Genomic DNA, 12160 nt, shown 5'->3' on the forward strand with positions numbered 1-12160 from the left:
TTGGTGAGTAGCTATGTAATCCTCTGATCTTAAGAAAGTGCATCTGATTCAACCTTTATTAGTAAACCTTTATTAGCCCACAGGACAGAGGAACCTGGTGGGCTACAGTCCTTGGGGTCTCAAAGAGTTAGACGTGACTGAGCGACTAACACAAATAAATAATAAGCATATTAGATCTCCTCACCCTAAGTCTAATCACTGCGGTGACATGATGACAGCCAAGTCAGATATCCTGTGTGAGCAATTCTAAACCCACAGGCAATGCATGCATGCTAAGTCGCTTCAGTCGTGTCTGACTCTGTGCGACCCCATGGACTGTAGCCTGCCAGGCTCCTCTGTCCATGGGATTTTCCAGGCAAGAATACTGGAGTGGGTTGCCATGCCCTCCTGCTGGGGAATCTTCCCAACCCAGGGATCAAACTTGCTTCTCCTATATCTCTGGCATTGGCAGGTGGGTTCTTTACCACTAGCGCCACCTGGGAAACCCATAGGCAATAGATGAGGAGAAATAATTCTCCACTTATAAAGGAAAAGGAGGCAGTTGTCTGCTCCCTTCCAGAAAGGGTCTTCTCTTTAGCCATTTGATAGGTAAATAAAATGTCTCCAGGAGTCAGATAGATCCATGCAGGTCTTAGCTTTTACAATTTAGAGATGGCAGCCAAGTTCCTGAGTTTCCTTCTTCCTTGATGTGTAAAATAATTAGGGAAACAATCCTAGTCTTCCTGGAACCTTGGTGTTTAACCTAAAGACAGTCTTTGGCTGTAACCATTTGACTTGCTAGGGGAGACAGAAATTTATTATTATCTTTTTGGATCAGAGCAATTAACTAGCCAAATTAGGTAGACCTAATTCTTAAGGCAGGAGAAGAGTTGGGAACTGGCATTCCCAACTGCCAATTAGCATTCCCACGTGCCAACCAAAAGAATTAACATTTTACAGGAACCATAAGAAATCCAGGGAAAATTCATACTTCCACATTTACCTGAATACTCTTTTAGACTCATATATCTGCCTTTCATGTTCTAATGTTTCTTGATGAATGGAACCTTCCTTACTGTAAAATATTTCAGTTTACCATACTTTAAAAAAGTTATTTTTTTAGGCTTTTAAAACAATGGTTAATGCTTTCTGTTTTTAGTTTAAAAAATATCCTTAGCCACATGGAACTCTGTTCAATATTCTGTAATAACCTAAATGGGAAAAGAATTAGAAAAGATTAGAAAAAAATAGTTACATGTGTATGTATAACTGGTGGCGAGGGAAATGGCAACCCGCTCCATTAGAGTCAGACATGACTAAGCAGCTAAAACAACAACCACAGCATATGTATAACTGAATCACTTTTCTGTACACCTGAAACTAGCAGAAGATTGTTAATCAACTATACTCCCATATAAAAAAAATTCTTTACCCCTAGATCATGGAAATATTCTTCTAGTTTTCATCTATAAGATTTATTATTTTTCTTTTCACATTTTTAAGATTAGAGTCTGATCATCTATTAAGAAAAAAGCCTTAAGGTGTTGTAGTTAATTACCGTAATATGTTGTCTTAGAGATACAGTCATCAATATCAAAGTGGCAAACAAGCACATACTTGACAGAAAGTGTATCCTAGAAGGAAATAAATCTGTGCATATGACTTCACAAATAATTTTCCCTTTTGAAGACAGCTTTATTGAGGTATAATTGATATTCACATATTTAACATATGTGCAAAGTACATATTTTCACAGAAATTCACATTATTTAATGTATACAATGAGTTCAGACATATTCATACACCAGTGAAACCACTGTCACTGCTGCTCCTGGGAGATCTGGGACTCAGCTTAGGACATATCAGTCAGTAAAAGAGGAGTAGCTGAGCACCAATATAATAGTACATTGATATTGCTTACATTTCTTGGTTCTGTAAGTAACAGACATATTTTTATAAATATTTACAGAGAATTTCCCCCATGTATTCCTGGAAATAGGTTGAGCTAAAAGGATTATCAATACATGTATTAATGGTAGGTATTAAGTGTAACAGAATGAGGTTGTGGTGTATAAAACCCTGGCTAACATACCATTAGAGAAAAATAAATGAATACCAAGGAATACTTTTACAATTTTTTTTTGTACTCAGTAATCATTTTAGTCCTTTGAAATATGATGCAACCCTTTTGATCATGTCTTTGAAAGCTTGTACCACTTGTTTGTTCCTCAGAGTATAAATGAAAGGATTCATTACTGGGGCAACAGAGGTGGTAAGAACTGACACCACTTTATTAATAGCTACCCCTTCTTTTGCATGTGGTTTAATATAGATGAAGATGCAGGTTCCATAAGTGATAGAAACCACAATTATATGGGAAGAACATGTAGAAAAAGCCCTTTTCCTTTGCTGTGCAGAAGGGAATCTGAGAATGGTCCTGATGATGTATGTATAGGACATGATTACACACACCAAGGTGAACAGGAGCGTCAATGCAGCCAGGACCAAGACGAATCGCTCTAGGAACTCTGTGTCTGAGCAAGTAATCTTCAGGATGGGAGCAGCATCACAGCCAAAGTGATCTATGACATTAGAGTCACAAAACTCAAGCTCAAAGCCCATGCCAAATGGTGGCAGGACGATGATTAGAGCAATCATGTAACAGCCAATGAGGAACTTAATGCAGACCATGTTGTTCATGATGGTCGTGTAATGCAGGGGTTTGCAGATGGCCACGTAGCGGTCATAGGACATGGCCGTCAGAATAAAAAACTCAGTCACAGCCAGGATAACAACAAAAAATAATTGAGTGGCACATGCATTGTAGGTAACAGTGTTGTCCCCAGATGCCATTGTGTAGAGGAATCTGGGAATGCAGACAGTTGTGAATGACACTTCCAAGATGGAGAAATTCCGGAGGAAAAAATACATGGGTGTTTTGAGGTGAGGATCTACCAGAGTGAGAGTGATGATGATCAGGTTCCCAGCAACACTCAAAAGGTAGGTTAGAAGCAAAAAGATGAACAGCAGAATCTTTAGATTCGGGTCATCGGTTAGTCCCACAAGGATGAACGTTGTTATTGCTGTGTAATTTTTCATCCCTGATTCCTGACAGTGGTTGTGTCTGTGTGTTAAAAAAAAGAGAGAGAAATTAGATCAGAGAACTAGACTGTTACATGAGTTAGCAGAGGGATGACATGAAATTCCTAGCTAATGTTAACTTAGCTACATAAGCCAAGGTTTTATTTTATTTACCTGTGAATCAAGAATGCTATTTTATTTACCTGTTAATAAAGTATGCTAATGGAGCAGCGGTTAATTAATCATTATTGCTACTGCAGTCTCACTGCTGAGCATTGTACTGGATACTAGTCAGAAGGCTCTACTTAAAGATTCTTATTACTATATCAATGTAGTATTAATTCAATAGTAAAGGAATTATTTGGTTAACAACCTAATGGAAATAAAGCTAGGCTTTATTATCAGTGTTAATGAACAGAAAAACACTGTCATAAAAATACACATGGTTTGTAATTTCCTGACAATAAAACCTCAAGCTGTGCTGTCATCTTGGTTCTATGTGGGATACAGGGGTGACTACAGTTAAGGTTGTGAAATTAAATTTTTTCTCCTCTCTGCCTCTGCTTCCTTGCTTGTGATGATAATCCACATTCTTCTCTAAGGTGCCTCACATCTCTCTGCTCTCTTCCCTTTTAAACCACACAGAAGTACGCTCATAAGTCTATTCGAAAGATAGAATCAGAGTAATTTTCAAAACCTTACATAAGATCCATTTCTCTGTTTACAATCACTCACTGGAGTTCCAGAACCCTTGGAATAAAAGTCAGACTCCTTACTCTGGTTTATAAGATATTTCATGATCTCATTGCTGTGAAATGCTCCTAATTTGTGTCTAGCTTAGCTGTTTGGGTCTTCTGTTCCTTGAAGATGCCAACTTCTTTTCCATCCCCGACCTTTGTAGTTTTCTCTCTTCTAGAAATGCTCTGCTTACATTCTTGTGTGACTGGATCTTATTTTTCAGGTGCCAATTTAAACATAATCCCCTCAAAGATGCATCTCTCAGGATCCTATCTGTATTGTTTCTACCTCCAGTGTTGTGAGCACACTCTCTGTTTATTTGTTTTATTATCCATTTACATTTTACTTTCATTCTCTACTTGATAGCAAGTTCTGTGAGAACACAGATGGATTTATTTTGTAAACCACTGTAAACCCAGGGCTAGATTTTTTTCCTGGCACATAGCAGATAGGCAATACAAGTTTACTGAGTGAATGAGGCCGGGCATTTTGTCCTCAATAATTGATTGACTAGTTTCATTTAAAGTGTAACTGAAAAGTTACATCATTTATTTATATTTTAGGTTTTAATCTTCACTTAAGGATCTCAGTGTATTGAGGCAATTCTAGAAATCAGAAAGATAAATGATCAATTTTAGTCATCATCTCCCATGGTTACACTAAACTACATCATCTGTACCTAAGATCTAATAAGAATTAATCTTTTAAAGCTACTTGGGGTTAACAGTGGTGTCTTGAAGGAAGGATTGCAGAAAGAAGGAGGTGGCCTGGTGGCAAGGTTTCACTTTGTTCATCTCTTTTCCTCATTTTCTCAGAAGGAACTTGGCTGAGAATTGTCACCCAGTCGTAGGTCTCCTCTGAGAGAGCCCATCTGGGTTAATTATAAGACGTAGGGATGGGACTACCCTGGTGGTCCAGTAGGAGGAAATGGGACTTCCCTGGTGGCCAAGATATGGGGATATGGGGATATGAGTTTGAACCCAGGTTCAGGAACTAAGATCCCACACGCTGCAGGGCAACTGAGCCCATGCACCACAACTACTGAGCTTGCATTCTAGAGCCCGCAAGGCACAATTGCTGACGCCCATAGACTCTAAAGCCCATGCTCCACAACCAAGAGAAGCCACCACAATGAGAAACCCACACACCACAACTAGAGAATAACCTCCACTCAGTGCAACTAGAGAAAGCCCACCCACAGCAATGAAGACCCAGAGAAACTTAAAAAAAAAGAGGTAGGGGTTAAGAGTGGAAGTTCTGGAATAAAATAGATACCAGGGCTTGATACTTGGGTTCACACATGGTCATGAAACTTGGAAAGTTCAGTAATGGGCTCTGTTTCCTGGTCTGTGACATGCAAATAATAATTGTGTTTTTCAAGGGTTAGTATAAAGATTAAATACATGAATTCTTCCAGGCTCTTAGCATCCTGCCTGGCACAGAACAGGTATCAAATGCATTCTATTCTCTCTATTTCTTCTTCCAGGACCTACTGCCTCTCCCTGTGTTCACATACTGTCTCATACTTTTCCCCACCTTATCCCTAGATTTACCTCTCACCTCTTACTGTATTCTGTATACATATTTTAAGTTTGCTGTTATCTTTGAGATTAAATACAAAATTATAAGGTCCTCTTAAGTTCCACGAATGTAATATTCACTGATAAGTCTGTTTACGTGGAAGTATTTCAACTATATACAATGTAACATGTGACTTATTCTCTCTGAATCTCGAACATTCATGATCTATACTGTTAATACTTTCTAATGTGATTTCCTGCCCAAGTCTCTTAATTCAAGCATTGTTCCTTGGGATATTCACTTCCTTTCAGTAACTGCAGCTTTTCTATTCTCTCCTTGTCCTAGGGTCCTCTTGTTTCATTTCATTGTACTTGAGAACGCCCCAGAAATTCCCCCACCTCATTTATAAGAAATCTCTTTTATGACCTCTACATGTTGCCTTATCTCTTTCTCTTTGAACTATTGCAAAGGAACAAGAGAGAAAAACAAACAAACAAACAAACAAAACAAAACCTTAGTCAAATGGATGCCAGGTTAAAGTAAATGAAATGGTCAAGGACTTAAGAGAGCTACATAAATTGAGATACAAATCACCTTAATAATTATTTTAGCCAACCCTCTCATTTTAAAAATAGAAATCAGAGGGTCAGCAGTCACCAGGCTCACTAGGAGCAAAGTCTAAGGAAGAATCTCAGTTTTCTAAATCTTATTTCTATGCTTTTTTTGCACTGTGCCAAAATTATGAGAGAATTTCAGGTTTTTTTTTGGTTTCCCTGATTTCCACTCACCCCTTAGGAAGTTTGCCACTTCTAATGTGTGTGTGTTTTAATCTTCCAAGGGTACTCAGTCCATTCTAGCTGATTCCTCATTCTCTATATTACTTCAGGGAACACTTACCGTCAGTGCTGTAGGAGGAAATAAATTCACCTAGGGTTTTATAAACTGGTAACCATATTTATGTCACTCACTTCAGGCATATTTATGTTTTTAATTGAAGAATAAACTTGTCATGAGGAAATTCCTGGGATAAGAATTGGCTTTTAATGGAGATACCAGTGTAGAGAATTCCCTTTTCATTTTATTCAATTTAATTCACAAATTTCTTCAAGGAAGGTAATATTTATAAGGCAGGTACTAAATGTCAATAATTATGTTAAAAATTTAGAGTACATCATTTAATTTTCAAAGCAGCTCTCCAAGGCTGGTTGTAACTTAATCCTCATTTTACAATTGAGGAAATCGTGGTCCAAAAATATTTAGAATTGTGCCCAAGGTCAATGACTTAGGAGGCGGTAAAGCAGGAATATTAACCATCTGTCTATATGACCCAGCTCATAACCACTATAAAACACTGCCTTCTCAACTCTTTATTTGACTGATTTATTTCTCCTCTTCATCTTTTGAGAGACAGAAAACGACCAACATCTTCTCTGTGATGCTGTCAAGTAACTTTCAGGGAATGAAATAAATCAATGCCCAGGGTGTATTTATTTCTGAGTTAAGGGTTATAGTAGAATGATAGTTGGTCTTCAACAGTAATAATTCATTACATTTGTAGGGTTTCCCTGGTGGCTTGGACAGTAAAAGAATCTGCTTGCCATGCAGGAGATGCTGGTTTGATTCCTAGGTCAGGAAGATCCCTGGGTCAAGAAGATAACCTGGAAAAGGAAATGGCAACCCACTCCAGTATTCTTGCCTTGGAAATCCCATGGACAGAGGAGCCTGGTGGGCTACACTGTCCATGGGGTCGCAAAGAGTCAGACAGAGTGAGCAACTAATGCACACATTTGTAGCAAACAGAATGTTTCCCATTTGCAGTCACTGTCTCTAGGGCCTCTGGTTTCTCTCATCACTGGGATGGAACAAGATCTTTCCAGGAGAGCTCAAGTAGTTTAGAACATGAATATTTTCTCTTGGATGTTCCCACCTATTTCCCATAATGATCTTCAGGCAAGTTTCCCCTGAGACTAGGGATATGTGGCTTTTCCCTTCCCACTGGGGGTGCAGCGTCCATTTCCAATATGTACTCAGATCTCACTTCAGAGTCCACTGTCTTGCATTGCTGGACAGGGGTCTGATTTGGGTGTGTAATAAATGGTTGGCCAGTTAACTGCTTATTTCTCAGGTACTATGGAACCACTCAGGGAGTGACCACACCCGACCAGATGTGAAAGTTGAGTAGCATTCCTGTTATCCTTCCTGTCTTCTGATCTAGATTCCCAGTGACCACATATGGTGTCCACCAAGCTCTCCTCAACCAGGGATAAGCCCTGTGAACTCATAATATTCTAACTTCTCTCCTTGCAAATATCAGTTATTACCTTAGTCTCACCTGAAACATATTGGGTAAACTCATGCAGAATAACATACAAAAGTTCATTGATGTATTGTGGCATCTTATTAATAGCCCCTGTGCAGATGGTGATTGCAGCCATGATATTAAAAGATGCTTGGTTACTCCTTGGAAGGAAAGTTATGACCAATCTAGATAGGATATTAAAAAGCAGAGACATTACTTTTCCAACAAAGGTCTGTCTAGTCAAGGCCATGGTTTTTCCAGTGGTCATGTATGGATGTGAGAGTTGGGCTGTGAAGAAAGCTGAGCAGTGAAGAATTGATGCTTTTGAACTGTGGTGTTGGAGAAGACTCTTCCGAGTCTCTTGGACTGCAAGGATATCCAACCAGTCCATCCTAAAGGAGAACAGCCCTGGGTGTTCATTGAAAGGACTGATGCTGAGGCTGAAACTCCAATACTTTGGCCACCTCATGCAACGAGTTGACTCATTGGAAAAAGACTCTGATGCTGGGAGGGATTGCGGGCAGGAGGAGAAGGGGACGACAGAGAATGAGATGGCTGGATGGCATCACTGACTCGATGCACATGAGTTTGGGTCAACTCCAGGAGCTGGTGATGGACAGGGAGGCCTGGCATGCTGTGATTCATGGGGTTGCAAAGAGTCGGGCACGACTGAGCGACTGAACTGGACTGAACTGAACTGAACTGGAGGAGGAAATTACAACCTATTCCAGAATTCTTTTCTGGAGAATTCCTTGGACAGAGGAGCTTGGCAGGCTACAGTCCAGGGGGTGACAAAGAGTCAGATACGACTTAGTGACTAACACACACTTATTAATAGCACAATATTTTACCCTCTCAAGTATATTTTGTGGTACTTCTCATTAAATACAAGGAATTATCTCTAATGGTAGATATTCAAGCTTTTGAGCAAAATAGAAACATTAGGGAGACATTTTTGCTGTCTCACACATGGGAGACTCTATTCTTCCCCTAAAAACTTACTGTCCTAGTGTTCAAATTTTTCCAGAGGACCCCTTTCTAAAGTCTTATTAGAATTCAGATGCCACTTGTCAGAGAATAGAATAACATTGGATATAACTATTGATTTCTATTGTGAAACACTGTTCTTAATTCTTCTGGACCTGGGTTTTGAAACACCTAGGTCAAAGCTTTCTCTCTTGTAACTTTGAACCAAGTAAATCATACTCACCTTTCAGATAGCTGCTCATGGCTTCTGTGCAATTTAACCACAAAGATCCTTAGGGTGACTCAGAGCTGAGAGGACTTTGTTAGCTGATGGTGTGTCCTACAATATGTTTCACGCACTCACACACTTGCACTCACTGGCAAGTGTGTGAGTGAGCAGAGATCTCTTAGGGTCCCATTGCCCACAGTTTCCCAGGGATTTTTCTCAGATGTCCTTTTATCTTCTATAGTCTTATAAGGATACCAAATGAAGGATATTTTCTGACTTAATTCTAGGAAAAATGCTCATATGTTCTGTATAGTTAAAAGAATTAAAGACTCTTGTTGGTGAGAAGCTCTTTTTGGTTTAGGCAAACTGATATCTTGACCTCTGCACAGAAAGACAGCACTCTCTGCAAATTACATATTAACAAGAATGGTATAAGTTATATCTGGTCCTCAACAGGTTAGCAGGGATCATGTGAAACAATACAATGCCTTGGGATCATAGGTTAAAAAGTCACTAATTACCCTATAGTGTAATTAACTTTGGGTGGAAAAAATACTGTTCTCAATTGGGACTGTGTCCTTGGAGAAAGGAAGATGCAACAATAGAATCAGAAATAGGTCAGGTGCAAAACAGTAAGTGTTTGTTGTTGATGAATCATAAGTGTGGTTTCTTTTCACCATTCTTTTCATTGTTTAAGGAATTCTGCTGAGTTCAGGGAAGAAGCTCTCAGGAATGCATAGTTTCTGCTCTTGGTGAAACCACACCTTCTTCTATTGTGGGAGAATTAGCTCTTCCCTTGATTTTGGGCACCCATTCATCTCATGTGTGTTTTGCCCAATTACATGACTCGATAATATAAGTACTTAGGAGATTGCACACTCATAATTTAAAGTAAAACAATATACCTCACTATCAGATGGTTTTAATTTTTTGTAAGTAATATGGGTAGGAAAGAGCAAAACTAACGATTTCAGGTCTACTTGGACACTCCACAATTCACTTCCATTCATAACTCACTAAGAATTATCAAGAATGAATTTTGAATTTTATCAATTTTAAAAATATCTAGTAAATTAGACCCAATGGGCATGAATTTGAACAAGCTCTGGGAGATGGTGAAGGACAGGGGAGCCTGTCATCCTGCCGTCCATGGGGTCAAAAATAGTTGGACATGACTTAGAAACTGAACAACAACAAAATTCAGTCAGTTCAGTCTCTCAGCTGTGTCTGACTCTTTGGATCCCCATGGACTGCAGCACACCAGGCTTCCCTATCTATCACCAACGCCCAGAGCCTGCTCAAACTCATGTCCATTGAGTTGGTTATGCCATCCAACCATCTCATCCTCTGTCATCCCCTTCTCCTTCTGCCTTCAATCTTGTCCAGCATCAGGGTCTTTTCCAGTGAGTCAGTTCTTTGCATCAGGTGGCCCACGTATTGGAGCTTTAGCTCCAGCCTCAGTCCTTCCAATGAATATTCAGGATTGATTTCCTTTAGGGTTGACTGGTTGGATCTCTTTGCAGTCCAAGGGACTCTCAAGAATCTTCTCCAACATCATAGTTCAAAAGCACCTGTTCTTTGGCGCTCAGCCTTCTTTATGGTCCAACTCTCATATCCATACATGACAACTGGAAAAACCAAAACTATTGATTAATTTCCTTAAATTTTATAGTACCATTTAGGCTTTTTATTTTTTCAGGTCATTTTAAAAAGAAGTAGTTCATTTTACTAAGATTTACATTTACTGATATCATATTTTTTTTTACATAAACAGGCAATTATATTTATGTATTTGTATATAAAGTCGGGAAAAAAAGAAAAATGATGTTTGAATCTCTAATTATATATTCTTCACACATACCATTTCTTTTTTTGTTATAGTATTCTGCCTCTGAGTGTGGAATTGGATATTAGAAAATTATGCATACATTATTAACGATCTTTACTATTTCTCTTTTTAGCATATGTAGTCTGAAACTGTCTTAAAATTTCTTTTTTTTTTAAATTTAATTTAATTTTATATTTTAACTTTACAATATTGTATTGGTTTTGCCATATATCAACATGAATCCGCCACAGGTATATATGTGTTCCCCATCCTGAACCTTCCTCCCACCTCCCTCCCCATACCATCCCTCTGGGTCGTCCCATTGCTCCAGCCCCAAGCATCCAGTATCGTGCATCAAACCTGGACTGGTGACTCATTTCATATATGATATTATACATGTTTCATGCCATTCTCCCAAATCATCCCACCCTCTCCCTCTCCCACAGAGTCCATAAGACTGTTCTATACATCAGTGTCTCTTTTGCTGTCTCATATACAGGATTATTGTTACCATCTTTCTAAATTCCATAAATATATGCCTTAGTATACTGTATTGGTGTTTTTCTTTCTGGCTTCCTTCACTCTGTATAATAGGCTCCAGTTTCATCCACCTCATTAGAACTGACTCAAATGCATTCTTTTTAATGGTTGAGTAATACTCCATTGTGTATATGTACCACAGCTTTCTTATCCATTCCTCTGCTGATGGGCATCTAGGTTGCTTCCATGTCCTGGCTATTATAAACAGTGCTGCGATGAACATTGGGGTACATGTGTCTCTTTCAATTCTGGTTTCCTCGGTGTGTATGCCCAGCAGTGGGATTGCTGGATCATAAGGCAGTTCTATTCCCAGTTTTTAAAGGAATCTCCACACTGTTCTCCATAGTGGCTGTACTAGTTTGCATTCCCACCAACAGTGTAAGAGGGTTTCCTTTTATCCACATCTTCTCTAGCATTTATTGCTTGTAGACTTTTGGATAACAGCCATTCTGACTGGCATGAAATGGTACCTCATAATGGTTTTGATTTGCATTTCTCTGATAATGAGTGATGTTGAGCATCTTTTCATGTGTTTGTTAGCCATCTGTATGTCTTCTTTGGAGAAATGTCTATTTCGTTCTTTGGCCCATGTTTTGATTGGGTCATTTACTTTTCTGGAATTGAGCTGTAGGAGTTGCTTGTATATTTTTGAGATTAGTTGTTTGTCAGTTGCTTCATTTGCTATTATTTTCTCCCATTCTGAAGGCTGTCTTTTCACCTTGCTTATAGTTTCCTTTGTTGTGCAGAAGCTTTTAAGTTTAATTAGGTCCCATTTGTTTATTTTTGCTTTTATTACCAATATACTGAGAGGTGGGTCATAGAGGATCCTGCTGTGATGTATGTCGGAGAGTGTTTTGCCTATGTTCTCCTCTAGGAGTTTTATAGTTCCTGGTCTTATGTTTAGATCTTTAATCCATTTTGAGTTTATTTTTGTGTATGGTGTTAGAAAGTGTTCTAGTTTCATTCTTTTACAAGTGGT

The 12160-nt window shown here is 38.8% G+C and overlaps 1 protein-coding gene across 1 annotated transcript; it reads right to left on the bottom strand.

Annotated features, from left to right (window-relative positions):
- Window positions 1–2065: 2065 nt before the first annotated feature.
- On the bottom strand, window positions 2066–3078 carry LOC133248849 (olfactory receptor 6C2-like). The gene has a single exon (XM_061419139.1). The coding sequence runs from the start codon at window positions 3076–3078 to the stop codon at window positions 2134–2136; it is 945 nt and encodes a 314-aa protein (XP_061275123.1). The 3' UTR covers window positions 2066–2133.
- Between the last annotated feature and the right edge of the window lie 9082 nt (window positions 3079–12160).

This window comes from Bos javanicus, chromosome 5 (genome assembly GCF_032452875.1).
Source record: "Bos javanicus breed banteng chromosome 5, ARS-OSU_banteng_1.0, whole genome shotgun sequence".
NCBI classification, from domain to species: domain Eukaryota; kingdom Metazoa; phylum Chordata; class Mammalia; order Artiodactyla; family Bovidae; genus Bos; species Bos javanicus.

Bases quoted from the DNA above. Each gene is read 5' to 3' on its own strand.
- LOC133248849 (XM_061419139.1), bottom strand. From the start codon at position 3,078: ATGAAAAATTACACAGCAATAACAACGTTCATCCTTGTGGGACTAACC.